This window comes from Globicephala melas, chromosome 15 (genome assembly GCF_963455315.2).
Source record: "Globicephala melas chromosome 15, mGloMel1.2, whole genome shotgun sequence".
NCBI classification, from domain to species: domain Eukaryota; kingdom Metazoa; phylum Chordata; class Mammalia; order Artiodactyla; family Delphinidae; genus Globicephala; species Globicephala melas.
The window spans coordinates 32,663,598-32,680,171 of NC_083328.1; the positions used below are offsets into that span (position 1 = coordinate 32,663,598).

At 42.3% G+C, this 16,574-nt stretch overlaps 1 protein-coding gene across 17 annotated transcripts in view; it reads right to left on the reverse strand.

The window, feature by feature from the left end:
* RBFOX1 (RNA binding fox-1 homolog 1) overlaps positions 1-16,574 on the reverse strand; it is a 2,181,496-nt gene that overhangs the window by 1,069,374 nt on the left and 1,095,548 nt on the right. The window contains exon 1 of one of the 17 annotated variants that reach the window (XM_060284033.1): positions 13,870-14,365. The exons of 14 other annotated variants lie outside the window; for them this stretch is intronic. In XM_060284033.1, the coding sequence (XP_060140016.1) occupies positions 13,870-13,914 (45 nt within the window). In that variant the 5' untranslated portion in view covers positions 13,915-14,365. Of the gene's footprint in view, positions 1-13,500; positions 13,683-13,869; positions 14,366-16,574 lie in introns of those variants that run through there. 2 more of the 17 variants (XM_060284032.1, XM_060284038.1) reach the window with 2 other exon arrangements.

Here is a 16,574-nt window from a genome sequence, read left to right on the forward strand (position 1 = left end):
AAAAAAAGAAAAAGAAAATATATATGCCTGCTTATAAATTCCCACGAATTCTACTATTTCATGATCAACCTTGGAGTAGCTAGCCAGAAACTGTCATCTTCTGACATGGCTACAGTCGGGACCTAGGTTCTTACTTATGTCCATAATCCGTTTATTAATATGATTGAAAGCAGGTGAGTGATTTAAGACACTTTTTCACAGGTGTTGGTAGAAAATAGTTCACAATTGATATAAAGGAGGGATCTGGGGGGTTACTATAGATGATTTTGTTCTGTTATAGCACTCTTGGAGGTTGTTTTTCTCCCTTCACACCGAGTTCTTTCTGTAAGCTTCCCTCTGTGGTTCACTAACAACTTTATTCACAGAGTCACAAAGCAGATGAGAATTGAAGCTTGTGTAGAGGTCACACTTCAATAGTCTGCTGCATTTTGACTTGCATGTCCCAGCCAACATCACCATTGGAAGAACTGGTCCGGAAGGCATTGAACAAGCTTCTCTTCTCTTACCAACGTCAGTGATACAACATAATAGTTAAGCATCCTGTTTACGGACTTAGCCTGCCTGTGGTCAGATCCAGGGTCCATTCCATGTGAGCTGTGCAATCTTGGGTAAATTACCTTCTTGAAAACAGCTCCCTCGTTTGTAAAATGAAGACAACAAGGGCCCCTGCCAGGGAAGATGCTTAGGAGGCTTAAATAAGCCAACCAATGCACAGTGCCTCCCACGGTGCTTGTCAGATACGATACTCAGTGCGTTTGTAGCCGTGATGTTTTCCCCCAGGAGCACCAGGGCCTTAGCTTGGAGGCATTTGCTTTGATTTTCTGAGCTCAGTTCAGCAAGGGGCAATGGGGTGTAGCAACAGTTTTAGAGAACTGTGCCTACACTAGTATGTTCAAGCGGGCAGCCAGAATTGATTCCCATCTGATTGTTTCTGTATCAGCAACACCACACCGTGGCTGTTAGAGGTTAGGCCCTGTAACTCTCTAGAAACACGATTCCAGCAACACGCAAGCCTAGCACACTGCAGGCTCCCAATGTGCTGGTGCAGAAGAGCAACAAAAAGTCACATGAAGCACGTGAAAAACAAAGATGAAATGAAGTTCGGAAAATTAGATGATGCCACTATTTCCTTTCAAAGAGGTCTCCGCCGCCACGTACATTAACAATCTAGTCTAACTTTACAGGACAGAAATAAAAAAGCATGTGTCGTCTATAACTGCCTTTTTATAAATACGAGTGCCGGAGGTCATGCCTTCCCAATTCCCCTGGCCATTTTCTACAAGACACCCCAGAGTAGCACATATCTGCCTTGTTAACGTTTCATGGAATCTTTCCATAAACATACGCTTGTTCTTGCCTTCAACATTTTGTCCTGTCACTGCAACAGATGGCTTTACACTGGAGCATATGAAAATATTAAATACTTTATAAGCCTGGTAGAAATATGAAATGCCTTTGGAGGATGGATAGCTCCATGATTAATGTAAAGCAGTCATGCAAGATTCTGTTAGAAACAAGTACCTTTAAGTTGTGTTGTGGAGTAGACATGGGGCCATCAGTTCCACATCTTCACTGAAGGTAGGCAAATGACCAGGGGCTCAGCTTTCTGTAAGACAGATCTGGGCCACGTGGAAAGGCAGAACATACTGCAGCTGAGAGCTGTGAAATATTGCAGTGTGTAACCAAGGGAGGATTGTGAAATCTACTTCTTAGAAATCTGAAAGCCAGAAGAAACTTCCATCTGTCTGAGATGGTCAAATAAAGTAAGCTTAAATCAGAGCAGCGAGTCGAGGGGCAGTAAAGTCAGCTAGGCGACTGTCCTACGTACACAAATCCACGTACTGTTTCCTTTCAGACCCAGCTTGATAAATGCTGACCCGACCCAACGAGTGTTGCCATCTCAGCTGACCCAGAAGGTATGACCCACAGATCTGCGAATGAGGTTCAGATCATCGACAGTGGTTAAAATGAGGGATTCTCAAGCCAGGCTGCCTACCTCTCAGTGACTGTAGCAACTTGGCAAGGGACTTCAGCGCTTTGTGTGTGACTCTCCTTCCGTAAGTGGGGGTAACAGTAGTGTGTACATCCTAAGGATTCTATGAGGACAAGTGAGTTAGCACACACAGCAGGCCTAGAATACAGACTGGCATATGGTGGATGCGGCATAAATGCTGCCTAGTCTCTAGATTTAGTACTCTGTTTATGTAGAAATAAGCATCAAGATGTGGGTAAGATTTTACATTTTTCCTTTGATTGGTGTGTGTGTGACTCGCATTCGCTTCCAATAGGGGTAACGTATTAATGTTACCCATAATGTGTACAAATCAAAAATCGCCAAAGCCTTCTGCTTGGCATTTATCCCAGAGAAGTGAAACTCACGCTCACACAAAAACCTGTCCACCAGGGTTCACAGCAGCTGTATCTGCGATAGCCAGCCACACACAGCCCAGGTGTCCTTCAACAGGTGACGGCGGCACAGAGCATGTACTGTGGCATATTACTGAGCAGTGAAAAGGAACAAATGATGGATGGACTCAGTCGTTCAGATAAAACTCCAGGGAATAATGATGCTGGAATTAGCCAATCCCAAAAGGTTAAATACTGTGTGATTCCACTTATATAACGTGTTTGAAATGACAGGATTTTACACGTAGAGGACAGAGGTTAGGGATGGGGGTAGGTGGTGGTGAGAGGAGGTGAACATGTTTATAAAAGAGATTCTTCGGGGGCTTCCCTGGTGGCGCAGTGGTTGAGAATCTGCCTGCTACTGAAGGGGACACGGGTTCGAGCCCTGGTCTGGGAGGATCCCACATGCCGCGGAGCAACTAGGCCCGTGAGCCACAACTACTGAGCCTGCGCGTCTGGAGCCTGTGCTCCGCAACAAGAGAGGCCGCGATAGTGAGAGGCCCGCGCACCGCGATGAAGAGTGGCCCCCGCTTGCCACAACTAGAGAAAGCCCTCGCACAGAAACAAAGACCCAGCACAGCAAAAATAAATAAATTAATTAATAAACTCCTACCCCCAACATCTTCTTTAAAAAAAAAAAAAAAGAGAGATTCTTCGTATGGACGTGCTCAGTATCTTACCTATGGTGGTGAATCCCTGAACCTACACACGTAATAAATTCGGGTAGAACGAAACACACCCATACAAATGAGTACAAGTCAATCCAGGGAAATCTGAGCAGGATTAGTGGGTTGCAGCCACATGAGTATCTCGGATATGATGTGATATAGGGTTTTGCAAAATATTCCTGTTGGAGGGAAGACAGGGTAAGAGCACAAGGGGCCTTTCTGTATTATATCTCGTGACTGCAAGTGAACCTGCAAAACTACCTGGACAGAAGTTTCCATTGAAAACAAAGCCAAAGCCTAAACAAAGGTGAAGATTCAAAGTTTTCAATACTTTGAGGTGACAGCCACGCTCTTCCCTGAATTTTCCAGCATTATGGATACACTGCTCGTTGGGTCCCCCTGAATCTCTGTAGACGCATTGTGAAACCACTTAATAAATACACAGATTCTTTTTCTATTTAATGATGCATACATGGCACTGATTAGTTCTAGGTTTGTGTATTTAATTGGTACTCTTCAAGGCACGGAGGTCTGCCGAGTAGAGTGCATGGGTTTCTGAACCAATCTGAACCGCGCCTGCCTTTCTCTGAAGTGTTTTATTATTCTGAGTTGGACCCGCTGCATCTCCCAAGGTATGAAGTTCAGTTCAAGATAAAAATATTTTATCTGCCCTTACAGCAAATTGAAAGGCTATAGAAAGGGTTTTGTTATTGCAGTGTTTTCATAAATATATAGTAAACATCTTTCACAGTGGGAAATTCAGAACAAAATACAATTTTCATGCACAGCCATTCATGTGGCTGGCAGAGGAAGATGAAATGACCCAGAGATGAATAAAAAAAAAAATAGTATACAACTCTGAGCAGCCCACAGTCCCTGACAGACACGCACAACTGGGAGGATAAGGATCGTGAATTTGTAGCACCTCCGATGAATGACAAGTGTCTGCAGCACTGGGGGAATTTGGTTTTCCTCTGTGGCCAAACCATTAGGCTCAACACTTAGCTTTATCACTTTCAGAAACTGTCAACAGCCAACCATCCCATTTCAGAGCACAAAACGACCCCAAACCGCAGCCAGGACATAATTTTAAATCGAGCAATTTGGGGGTTTATCTCCCTTTAAGTCTCTCTTAAGCACATTTTCAAAGCAATTTGGATTGCTTGTGTCTAAGACAGAATATCTAGGTTGATATCTAAGATGATCGACAACAGCTTGGGAGTGAGGGGCTGATCAGAGCTTGTTTGCAAAATTGAAGCTCTTTTTTTCTAACTAAAGTATTTTTTATTACCGAAGTAGTGTATGCTTGTTGAAGATAAAAAGGAAGAAAGGTGTAATCTTTTCTAACAGCTTCATTGCGGTGTAATTGATATACAAAAAACCCTGCACGTCTCACGTGAACAATCTGATGAGTGTGGATATATATGCATCCACCTGTGATACCATCACCACAACCAAAGTAACAAACACATCCATCACTCCAAAGGTTTCCTTGAGTCTGGTGTGTGTGTGCCTGTGTGTGTGTGTGTGCCTGTGTGTGGTGTGTGTGGTGTGCGTGCGTGTGTGCACTATAAGAACACTTAACATGAGCTCTATCTACCCTCTTAACAAAGTTTTCAGGGTACAATACCATGTTGCTAACTCTAGGCACGATGAAGCACAGCAGGTCTCTAGAACCGATTTTCTTGCATAACCTTAAAAGAAAAACTTTCATTTCTCCCCTGCTCCCTTCCCAGTCAAGTTCCATAGTCACCACAAAGGTCACCCCCTTCTCAGCCCTTTAGTTATCTGTTACAATTTCTCCATGTATAGAAGACGTTTGCCTGTGTAGGTGTGTTTTCTAACAAGGTTTTCCTAACACATGTCTGAAGCTTGGACTCTTCGCTTGCAGCACCGCAGACACCGTTTCAGGTCCATGAAGATCCACTTCACTCCCTGAATGCTTCCTGGCATCCAGTCCTCCATTGTTACGCATTTCTTTTGCTCCAGTTTTTCTTCCCACTGTGCTGCTGTCAACCATCTTTGGAAACTTGAGCAACATAAACCCTAGAGGTGGAAATGCTGGGCCAATGGATATGCACTTTGTTTTTAAATAAAAATTTCCAAATTGTCGTCCACAGAAGAATGTACCATTCCACACGCTCTCCAACAGTGTGCGACTGTTTTCCAGCATGATATATGAAACATTGATATATACAGATGAAACTTTTCACGTATATATACAAATACACATCCAAATATACACATGTATATGTATATATGAACATATTTTCAGACACTTGTTGGTATTTATCCTTCTGAAAACTATATACACGCTCTTTGCCAATTTTCCTTCTGGGTCATTCGTTGGTCATTCTATGAATCCATCCATCCACTCATCCACCCATCCGTCCATCCATCTACATATACCATCAAGATTATAAGAAGGTTAGTCCTAATTAAAGGATCGCAGGGCCTCCCTAGGGTTAACCAAATCTGGTCTATGTCAGATTCATTTTTCACCACTGTAAGAACAAAGATTCCTATGGCTTTCAGTCAAAAGGAGGGTGGAAATAGTCTTTGAAGTCATAAAATTTCAAATGTGACTACTAATCCAACTCACTAGCAGTTGGTAACCCTAGAAAAATCACATCAAGTCTCAGTCTCCCCTTATGAAAAATGAGCTTCATAAGAACACCTGTCTCATAAAGTTGCTGGGAGTACTCAGTTCAATAATGTATATCGGAAGTTAACATAATGTATGGCTCACACAAACAATAGACAGGATCAGTACTCATGATAATGATGTATAATTCTCTATGTTGAGCAGTTTGCTAGTACATTACAACAAAGCCTGGTTTCTCTTCTATTAGCAGTAGAAGTTGAAGGCTGAACCACTTATAACATTGATGACCCTCTATATTTCTACCTCTCTGGGAAAACTTTGTAATAGGGACTCAGCAGAAACCCATTTTCCCCTTGCTGGATGCACTCTTAATGGCACACAAAGTTTACCACCAGTTGTCTTTATTTTAAAAAGCAGATTCACATTAAATGTGGAAATATGTTAGAAACCAATTCCGCTGGATATGGAATGAAAATGGCTCTTTTAAATCCAGTTTCCTATTGTTTTCTTCTTTTAGTCAATTAACCAAGATATATGTATTTTAGCACTATAGACTAATAGACCACACTTAAGGAACCTTATTGGGTAGTCTTAGCTACGTGAGTTTATCCCCATTTATTTACCACTGAACAACAAATTCTGGTTTAATTTTAAACCATTTCCTGAATCAACTCTTGGATGGAATAGGTATTGCACAAAAGCCAATTCGATGAACTACATTAAAAACAGAAATGTGACGATAATGGATGCAACGTGAGTCTTTTGACAGTTCTGAAACAGGATTCACTCCTCACTGTCTACGTGTAAATGTGAGTTCACTGGGCCCGAAATATACAGGAAGGACTGTAATGGTTTCTACCTCCAGCTCAGTTCCTGGAATGTTCCGGGGCTGGGGGAGGGCGGCCCAAGAGCCCCTTTCCATGGCTTTGGCATTGCTGGCTTCCTCCCTCATATCCATAAATCTGTGCCTTGCCTCACGTAAACTGCAGCCCATTCTTGCGGCTCAGCATCTTCGAGCTTTATGTGGGGCAATGCATAGTGAGCTATGTACCAACACCCGAGTCATGGGAAGTTTGGGTGAGAAGCCTGAGGAGGCAGCTGGCATAGAACTGACTCTGTCAGATCAGTGGTTCCCGTTGCCACCACCTCCTCTTCCTCCAGTATTTGCATTCAAGATGCAAGATGCTTCCTTTTAAAGTACACACCCATATATGCCCTTGACAAGAAACTTCTTAATACATAAATTCTTCCATCCATGTATTCATTCATTCAACTTAAATTGATTGAGGTTCTCTACTCCCGTCTTGGCTTTCTGAACCATTGGTGTAGGTACGTTTAATTGTAGAACTGCAAGACTGTTTCTTCTAATGTAGAATAAAGTGTGTCAAATTGGCACTGCTATTTAAACATCTACTCAAATTGTTTTTCTCTTCATAGGTTTTAACTACATGGTGGAAATTCAACAGAGCAAGAAATGGACTTGGTCATTCCCACGGTCTAAATGAGGAAAGGCAGATTGGCTTCAGCAAGATCAAGTTGGAGATCAATGTGCCCACATCCACCATATCCCACTTGGTACGGACTATACTGGACTCCACAGAAATTTTTTTTTAATATTTATTTATTTATTTGGCTATGCCGGGTCTTAGTTGCGGCATGTGGGATCTTCTTTGCGGCATGTGGGGTCTTCTTTGCGGCATGTGGGGTCTTTCGTTGCGGCATGCGGTATCTAGTTCCCTGACCAGGGATCGAATCTGGGCCCCGTGCGTTGGGAACGCAGAGTCTTAACCACTGGACCACAAGGGAAGTCCCCCTAGAAAAATTTTAAAGTGCCAGGAAAACAAAAAGTGAAGTTTCTTGAAGAGATCATTCATCCTCTAAGTATGTCCTTCTGAATACTATTGTTTTCAGTAGTATTAATAAATAATAAATAAAGAGAACTCACAAGTCCTACTGACCCTGGAAAAGTGCACGTTCAGAAGTATTTGAATAGTGAAAAATAAAGCTGTGCGCGTTATCATTCACTCTCATTCAAAAATGGTTGTTAGTTTTCTTAACCGGAAATGAAACGAAAAATGTCTTTTGTTTCAAAACTCAAAGGAAGATGCTGCTGTAACTGTGCTTCTGCACAGTTAGAAACTCAAATTATTAAAGAGCATGACAAAGCGGTTAGGAGCAGAGACTGGTGTGTAAATCCCAGCTCTGCCACTTAGAAGCTGTCTGACCTTGGGCAAATGACTCAACTTCTCTGGGCCTTGGTTCTCTCTCTCCTCTGTAAAAAGTAGATAATAACAATATCAACCATGTGGGCTTCTCTTAGGAATTAAATGAATTAATATTTTAAAGCATTTATAATAGAACTCGGCACATGTAAAACACTAAGTGTTTATTAGATAAATAGGCAAATAAACCTATGTGCCAAACCTTTGAAGATAAGGAGAAAATAACAGTGCTTGAATACCAAGGGGAAGCAGGAAGGTTCTCAGAATTACTGTTGCATGACTCATTTAGTGATGTTGCATTTCTCTTCTCTTGACATCAGTACCATAGAAAGCAATCTCATTTTAGAGCAGTTGTCGGAGGTAACACTGAGTACATCAGGGAAAAGGAGGTAATTCAATCACAATGACCCGTGTCGTATTTATAAGGAAAGATGCTCAGAGTAGGCAGCTATAAAATTTTAAAGTCAAATTGTAAAAAAATACAGACCTTCTGATTTTGCAGCATGATCCTATTCACAGTATCCAATCGGAGATTTTAAAAGTTTAATAACTGAAATTCACTCATCCACTTTCTTGAAAAATCGGGCCATGTGTGTATCAGTCGTAGCATCACTGATATTGCCTAGGGCAGGATTTCTCAGCCTCAGCACTACGGGCATTACGGGCCAGGCAATTCTTTGTTGTTTTCGGGGAGGGGGCTGTCCTGTGCATCCTAGGATGTTTAGCGGCATCCCTGGTCTCTACACAATAGATGTCAGTGGCAGCCCTCACCTAAACGTGACAATCAAAAATCTCTCCAATATGTGGCCAAATGTTGTCCTTGGAGGGGATGGGAGTGAAAAAGAATTGCTCCTGGTTGAGAATCACGGGCCTAGGGCATCAGTTGAGTATCCATTTTGTATATCTTCCTAAATTCGGATTAGTACATTTCAGTGGTATCTTGTTCTATTAAAGCCAGAAAAATCTGGATTCAAATTGCATATTCTAATTATAAGAAGTCTTGAAGGTTGCTTCCCCATCTCTAAACTAGGCCTGGCAATACCTACCTTGCAGAGTGATGGTAAGGACCACAGAAAATATGTTAGAACCCCCAGTCCAGTGCCTGACATACAGAGGCAGTGAGGGCCCAGGTGGAGGTGAGCATTTCTGTATTGTTATCCCCGTTACTGCTGATGTGCTATCACATCCTCATCGTCATCATGCTCATCAGTCTAATAAGAATGGAAAGTCTCTATTTATACATGCAAATAAAAATATAATAGACACAACTGGTACTTTCATCCCTTTAGCAAACAAGCAACTGGATTTCCTCACAAGCAGATATTTCAATTAAACAACAGAGAAATATATCGTGTAGCAAATGCAGATGAAGAATTATCATGAAGAGGAAAAAGCAAGGCTGGTGGAGGCCTTCCCAACACATGGTCCTTAACAGGTCCTCTTTCCAAAGCCAACACCGGGCATAGAGGGCACCTCAACCCACTTGGTTGTTGCTGTTTTTCTGTGTTGAGTTCATAGTGTGAGGGAAACAGAGCTCCTGATTTTCTGCGCTCTTTGTGAGATTAAGGTCTATCCAACCAGTCTAGAAAATTTAACCAACTAGCCAACTCTGCAATTCCCCAAACTGCAGGGAATTCAAGGTGGATAATTGTGACCACTAATCACTCTGTAAGTTAAAAGGCCCGTTTTAAAGAACAGTGAACTTTGGCTAATTAGATAAACATGAATCCAGAATTCCAGACTTCACTTTTATAAAACTAGAGAAAAAGTAATAAATGTGCCCACCATTGCATAAGAAAAGAAAAATCTCACTGCCATCCTTAGAAGGTGGATGCACTATTTCTGCTACAATTATATCACTTTTCGAAAAGTCTTCCCTGGCCTGCCTGAGGTTTGAACTAGCTGAAGGATTGTTCGCCACCCATTAATGTTAGGGAACTAACAACTGTTCTTGCTTTTCCTTTAAACCCAACTGAAATTTCACGAGAAGTTGCAAATACAAAATTGTATTAAGAACATCCTATTGATCCTATTTACATATGCTACATCAAAGTATTCAGACATCATAAGCAAATGTGAAATGGGGACCTTCCCATACCCCATAGGTTATGCAAACACCTAACCAGAAAGAACACTTTGAAATTTTTATGGAGCAGGAAAAATTGGAAGTGTATTAATCTAGGCAGTGAAATTGGGCTTTTTGTCATTTTTAATTGCTTGAATTCATAACCTAGTTTTGCTGAATCAAGAATGAGTTGCTATAGCTGACACAAGCTGTTTCAGTGTTTTGGGCACATGTGCACACGCGTGCACACACACACACACAGGGCACACAACTTTTCATATGAACTTTGTATCTATTAATAAAAAAATACTCTTGAAAACTGTTTGGGAAATTATCGTAACTGAATAATTAACTATAAAGATTTCCAAGTAGAGCACCGTGTGTTAAAAAGCTGACTTTTAAAGACTGCTTTCTTTCTTTTAGTGCCATGCGAACAGGATGGGGGGTGGGAGCAACAGGAATAGCAAGTCGTCAGGACTGAGATTTTGTTATATATGATTTAATTCAAATAACTTAAAATGCATAATTTAAAAATTCTTCATGCCTTTATCTGCCCCTGTTTACTATTGCTCATGATATATGTAAACACTCAACTCTGCGAGAAAATGAAGGAAAACAGACAGAAGGACAAAGACGTCCACCCACAAATATGTACAAAGATTGAATATGTTATCACATCCTGAAGGTTTCAGATCTACAACCAAATAAAGTCTACGGTGCAAAAATCTTTAAGGGTCCATGTTTTACTTCCCTATTTATTTTTATGTTTGTCGGAAAAATCAACACAGGATGGGGATTAAAGTCTCATAAAAAGACTTTCATTTTAATCCCATTAGAATTACTCTCAAAGAACTTACGGTGATAACTTGAAGACTAACACATGTGACATTTAAAAAATATAGCTAAAAATGAAACATAAATAAAGGTTTAATTAATAATAATAAGGTTTTATTATTATTTCATAAATGTCCTTCCTCTTTTGGACCACGCTCCATTCCTCTGGTCCTGTAACTTTGCTCAAAATGTAATATGAAAATTATAAGTTTAGCCAGAAAACAAGACCAAAACTGTCTTTCACTGGACATTGTAATAGTTATTTGGCTCCAGACTGACTCACCCAACCAGGTTCTCTGTAATTAAGCAGAGGAATACATACTCTGATTCTCATGGAATGTTCTCAGAATACGCCCATAGAGTCTCAACATCTCACAGCTATAATTTACAGGGAGGCAATCGTCACCAAAAGCCCTTTGCCTGAAATCTACTTCAGCTTTTGTGTCATACTTATGGGAGAGAGAAACAGAAATGGAAAAAAGAAATATATTATTTTTGTGATACTTTAAAAAGCTGGCCCATAAGTCAAGGCTGATGGCTACTTCTACTAAGTTTAAGTAAATACAGACTTAAAATGAATCCAGATTCTAAACAAAAGTCAGGTAATGGAGAAAATAGAAGTTTGAGGGGCAAGTTTACAAGAGACCAATGTAAAAATATGCTTAGCCACATAAAGTTATGAGTCAAAGTGCACAGTTGTAAAAATCTATCACTTGGTGATGACAGAGAAAAGATTCAACTCTGTTCATGTAAAGTAAAGGCGTTCTCCAGGGGTCTATTTGCTTGGTTAAAATGAAACGACAAGAAAAGTTTGAATATTCACTTTTTAAATAAGATTAGTGTATAATGGATTGCCTGATATTAATTCTTGTATATGAGCAGAGAATACAAAAAAAGAAAAAGAAAAACCAGATGCTGATTATCCTTCAGGGTGCAAAAGATTTGTTAAGATAAAAATGTAAAAAAAAAAAAAAAAAAATGTAGTAGGAGAAAATACCTGAAATATTTTCTGTGTTCCAGGTATGAAACTAAGAAAAGGCAGAAGGAAAGAAATACAGGTGGATGGGGAGAGAAAGGGGGTTGGAGAGAGAGAAAGAAATGTGGAAGAAAGGGAGGGGGGAGGGAGGAAGGGAGGGAGGAAGGGGGAGAGGGAGGGAGGGAGGAAGGGGGAGAGGGAGGGAGGGAGGGAGGGAGGGAGGGAAGAAGGAAGGGAGGAAGGAAAAAGAAGGGTGATTAAGAAAGGGCGAGAAGAAACCTTTCCCCATAGGTTATACTTCCTCCAACTCTTCAGAGAAGCAATTTTCTCTTCATAATAATCTGCAAGTATTCTAATACAGAGGAAGCATCAGCGTGTGTGGAGAGTGTGAGTGGGCAGATTGGAGTTGAAAAATCCTGCTTCTTATAAGAAAATCGTGACTGCTGCCCGCATTGCCTGCGAACGGCAGTGGTAAACAGCTGTCACCGACCGACTTTAGTTTACTTACTTGAAGAACAACCCTCTGCAAACTTAATCACAGCAAACCACAAAGACAAGTTACTCCGTATCACAAACACATCTACATTCACGCCCCTTTGGATTTCCGAAGATACATTTGGATCAAAAATAGGAACCACAGTTGAGAAAGATTTGACAGTCTTAAACCAGACACTTACTACCCAGCTACCCCCCCCAAAAGGATTACGCAATCATTTTTGACTTCTTCCATTACAAAACCACGTTCATTTCCATGTGACCAAATTAAAGCCATATAAACAATGAGTAAATTATGAAATATCTAAAGATACTCGGAAAGTGACTCTTTTTTTTTTTAAACTTGGAAAGTGACTCTTTTAAAAGGTAATTTAATGAATATTTCACTAAGATGATTTTGCCAACAAAACTTTTGGATTCAGAATTCCCTCTGGGCCCCTCTTAAGTGGAGGAGGGCCTCATCTCTTGCGTCAACAGAAATAAGTAACACCACCAGTTTCATCCTAATCTGAAAATAATGGCTAGAGGGATTGGCTGAGACTGAGGCTTCTAGGTGATCCTCCTAGGCTGATAAATGTCGTATTCAACATTTTGCACGTTTTTTAAATGCCTGACAGCTAATTCCATCACTTTGGAAGGCAAGGTACATCTCCCCCATTTGATCTCTCAAGAAGGATGACTCTTGTTTCATTCAATAAAATGGTCCAGAGACTATTTCTTAAGTCAAAGCCTTTCTGGTACTGTCAATTTACTCTCTCTTCCCTGGGAATCAAGAAAAGCAGAGGAGATAAGAGTACCCCAGTGCAACTGGCACAGTAGACACGTCTGCACAAACATGAAATACATCCCCCCCCACACGCACACACATGCCCCCTCGGATCGTGAGCCTGTCAACTTTCCCAATGCACTGCCCATCTGGCCAGTCATTTCAGAAACCTCGCATTTGAAGAACCGCGCAGCTCTTGCAAAACCCCTGTTAGCCTATTGGGACTTGTACACCGTTTCTTATAAACGCTTATTCATCTCTGGAAGTAAAGTTAAACGGAGCCAATGAGCATGGGCAATGAAGTTCCCCACTAACTTCTACTCGGTCCAGAAAATCCATTCATCTCTGTACTACCCAGTCGCTCCCAACGCCCCTCGCCCTCTCCAGGCGATCGGCGCCCCTGGGTGCGCCCCGGGCGCGCCAGAACCCAGCCTCCCGGGTCCCCGGGGCTGGCCTTACGTACCGTGTCTCATTCACGCGCGGCAAAGGCATCCGCAGCCTTCCATCGCGGCTTCGGTGCGCCCGGCTTCCATCCGCCGCCAAGTCCCTATTCTAATCAGCAGCCCCGGAGGCGCACACGCCGCCACCCTCTCTGCGTGAACGTCGGACAGCGGCTGACGGCGGCTCCTCTGCCACAGGCAGCCCAAAATGTCAATTTGCACACTCCTCCCCCCTTTCGCCCGCCCCTGGTCCCAGTCCCTCTTCCACCCCCTCCCGCGAGTCAGTGGGCTTCAGGAAGCCTCTGCAGACGCTGCCTCCTCCCCATCCGGCTCTCGCTCTCGGTCTCCCCTTCCCTCCCTGACAGTGTTTACAGCGTCTTCTCTCGCCTTACCTGAAGGGCATCTCCCACGACTGCAATTAGCTGCCAAGATTTCATTGTCGGCTGCAAAGTGCCTCCTGTATCCTCCCTGGGAGAACACTGGAGAAGTCCGAGGCAACAGCAAACGGCAGCCACGTGCTAGCAATGTAAATGACTCCAGTCATCTGTCGTGCGCCGCCGTGCCTGTGCTCGCCCCGGCTGCCTGGCAGCCTGACACTGCCGCCAGCAGGTGCAGAACGCGCTGGGAGAGAGAGCGAGCAGCCCGAGCGCGGAGGCAATCAACGCGGGGACGCACACAAAGGGAGGCCACCGAGGTGTCGAGGACGCTGCTGCGCCCAAGCCCAGCTGCCCGCGCGGCCTTGGCCTCCGCGCCAAAAACACTGGCCAAATTGGACGCCTAATGTTTTTGCAAAGTCTTGCAGCCCCCGGAAGGCGGTGGATGCCGCCGAGGCTGCGTGGGTCCCGCCTCCGCGCCTCCCAAAGCGCTTTGCTAAGCACCGAGCTGGCGGCGGTACCTCACTTCTCTCCCCCCCCTCTCTCTCCTGAACGTGTCCCCTTCCCTTGTTCTTTCAAGCATTAAATATGTACCACATGACAGAATAGGGCACCTTGCACGGTCCTCCGCGTCCACACTTGACAACCAGTTTTAACTCAGGAGCGGTGAAATGTCTAAAGGCAGGATATAAGCACTTCCAATTACTTACACTACTCCTGCATTATTCAGAACGTCCACGGGACAGTATTTATGACTTCCAATATGCTACTTCACATACAAATACTAGTAAAAGATGGAAGACCCCCACGACTCCCTTCCCCCAGCGCTGCTGATAAGCTTTCCTTGGCGTTTCCTCCCAGAAGCCGTTGTACTTTTTTTTTCAGTGGTTAAAGCCTTACGATCTCAATTCTTCTTACACATTATGTAGTAAATGAGGATGCTCTGACGTTTGAGCCTGCTTCGAGGACGAAAATACATATTGTATCCTGTTGAACTTTAGAGACACCTTCTAAAATGTATCTACCTTGGATAATAGTGGAATCAAAGTAAATTTCCTATTTTTTCCCCAAAAGTCCTCATAGATATATGCTTTTTCTTATTAAATGAAATGAGTTACACAAGATTGTAGCTACTCCCAGCTTAGCTATTCCCAGTCTAAGCTGTAGCTTTGGTTAGAGACCAAACAATCTATTGGTTGGAGAAGTGAGTCTTGTTTCTTCTTTTTCTTCACATTCAGAACTGCAAGCTACATGCACCAAGATCGCCTTGCTTCTTCAAGCAACTGTTCATTGAATGGGAAGGATCTAAATGTGTTAGAGAATTTCACACAGATATACTACATTTGATTAACAGTGAAATAATCATTGGTTTCCTGTGTCAACTTCTTGGATAGTTTATTTTTGTTAAAGGCTTTTATATATGGGTAAGTAAATTTTAAAATGCTAATAAATCTTTCAAATATTTATTTTCACATTTATTACAGCTCCACATCTCGTGGCAATATTTCCAGGGTTTTTTTGGAACATGCCAAGTCCTTACATAACCATCACTGATCTCTGTCACACCAGTAACACAATGAGGAGGGTTTTTTTTTTCCCTTCTTCTATGCATTAGGGTGTTTTTAATATTGCATTCATATAGTGTTTAACTTGCTCCTTGTGGACTTAAGAAAAGTTTATGTGTGTTTTCTCTGCCTGCTTTTCTTGGGGGCAGTGGCTTCGAAGGGATGCTAAGATAACATTAAGTAAAATTTTCTTTCACGGTGAGGATGTAGTGCAAAATACACTACACTCCCTGATTAACAGGTAACTTCTAATGTAACCATATATTATCCTCTGGACATGGTTTCCAACAGTCTCAGGTAAAAATGGCAAAAGGTTTCTAGACTTTTGCTTAACCAGAACCCTGTGTAGTTGTAAAGATATACCAATATAAAATATTATTATCACAGCAGAAACTAGCAGTCTCAGTGGAGTAATTTGATTCACAAATCAGTTCACAGAAGCAAGGTTATTTGAAGTTAAGGATGCTGGGGGTGATGGGTGGAAAGAGAGCAAACCCTAATTACAACACCATCGTCCCTGTGTTCCCTGGCACATGTGGCCATTTAATCACAGAGTGTGACAGCCCTGGCAGATGCTGCCCAACCTGGTTATTGATATAAATTGCTATTCTCGTGTGTAAGTGCCCCGGTGAAGAGTTAGAACAATATCTGTACTCACCCAAAGGGACTTAAAGGTCCACACTAGCATCTGTGGTGACAAGAGAAGATGGTCCAGAGCTGAGGCTGTTTGCTTGTTCCCGCTCCAAAAGGCAAACAGCAATGGATGAAACCCCCAAACCAAGAATGAGGGACAGTCTCCCTGGGGGGAGGGTGAATTGGTATTGTCCCTCTGGAAACTGATTGGTGTCTATTAAAATGCAAAAGGTGCACTCCTCATAACCAAGCAATTCTGCTTCTAATGTGCACCCTGACAAAACGTATGCACAAATATTCATGGATATAATTGTACCACTGCTGGTAATAGGAGAAAAACGAAAAATACCCAATGGCATAAAAATAGGATATATCCTATGATGGAATACCATGTAGCAGTGAAAAGAACTGACTAAAGCTGTGGGGGAATGTTCTATAGCTAGACAGACATATACATGTACAGATAGTGATGGCGTATCTATACATACTACATAGTACAACTATATATATTTTTTAGTAAAAATT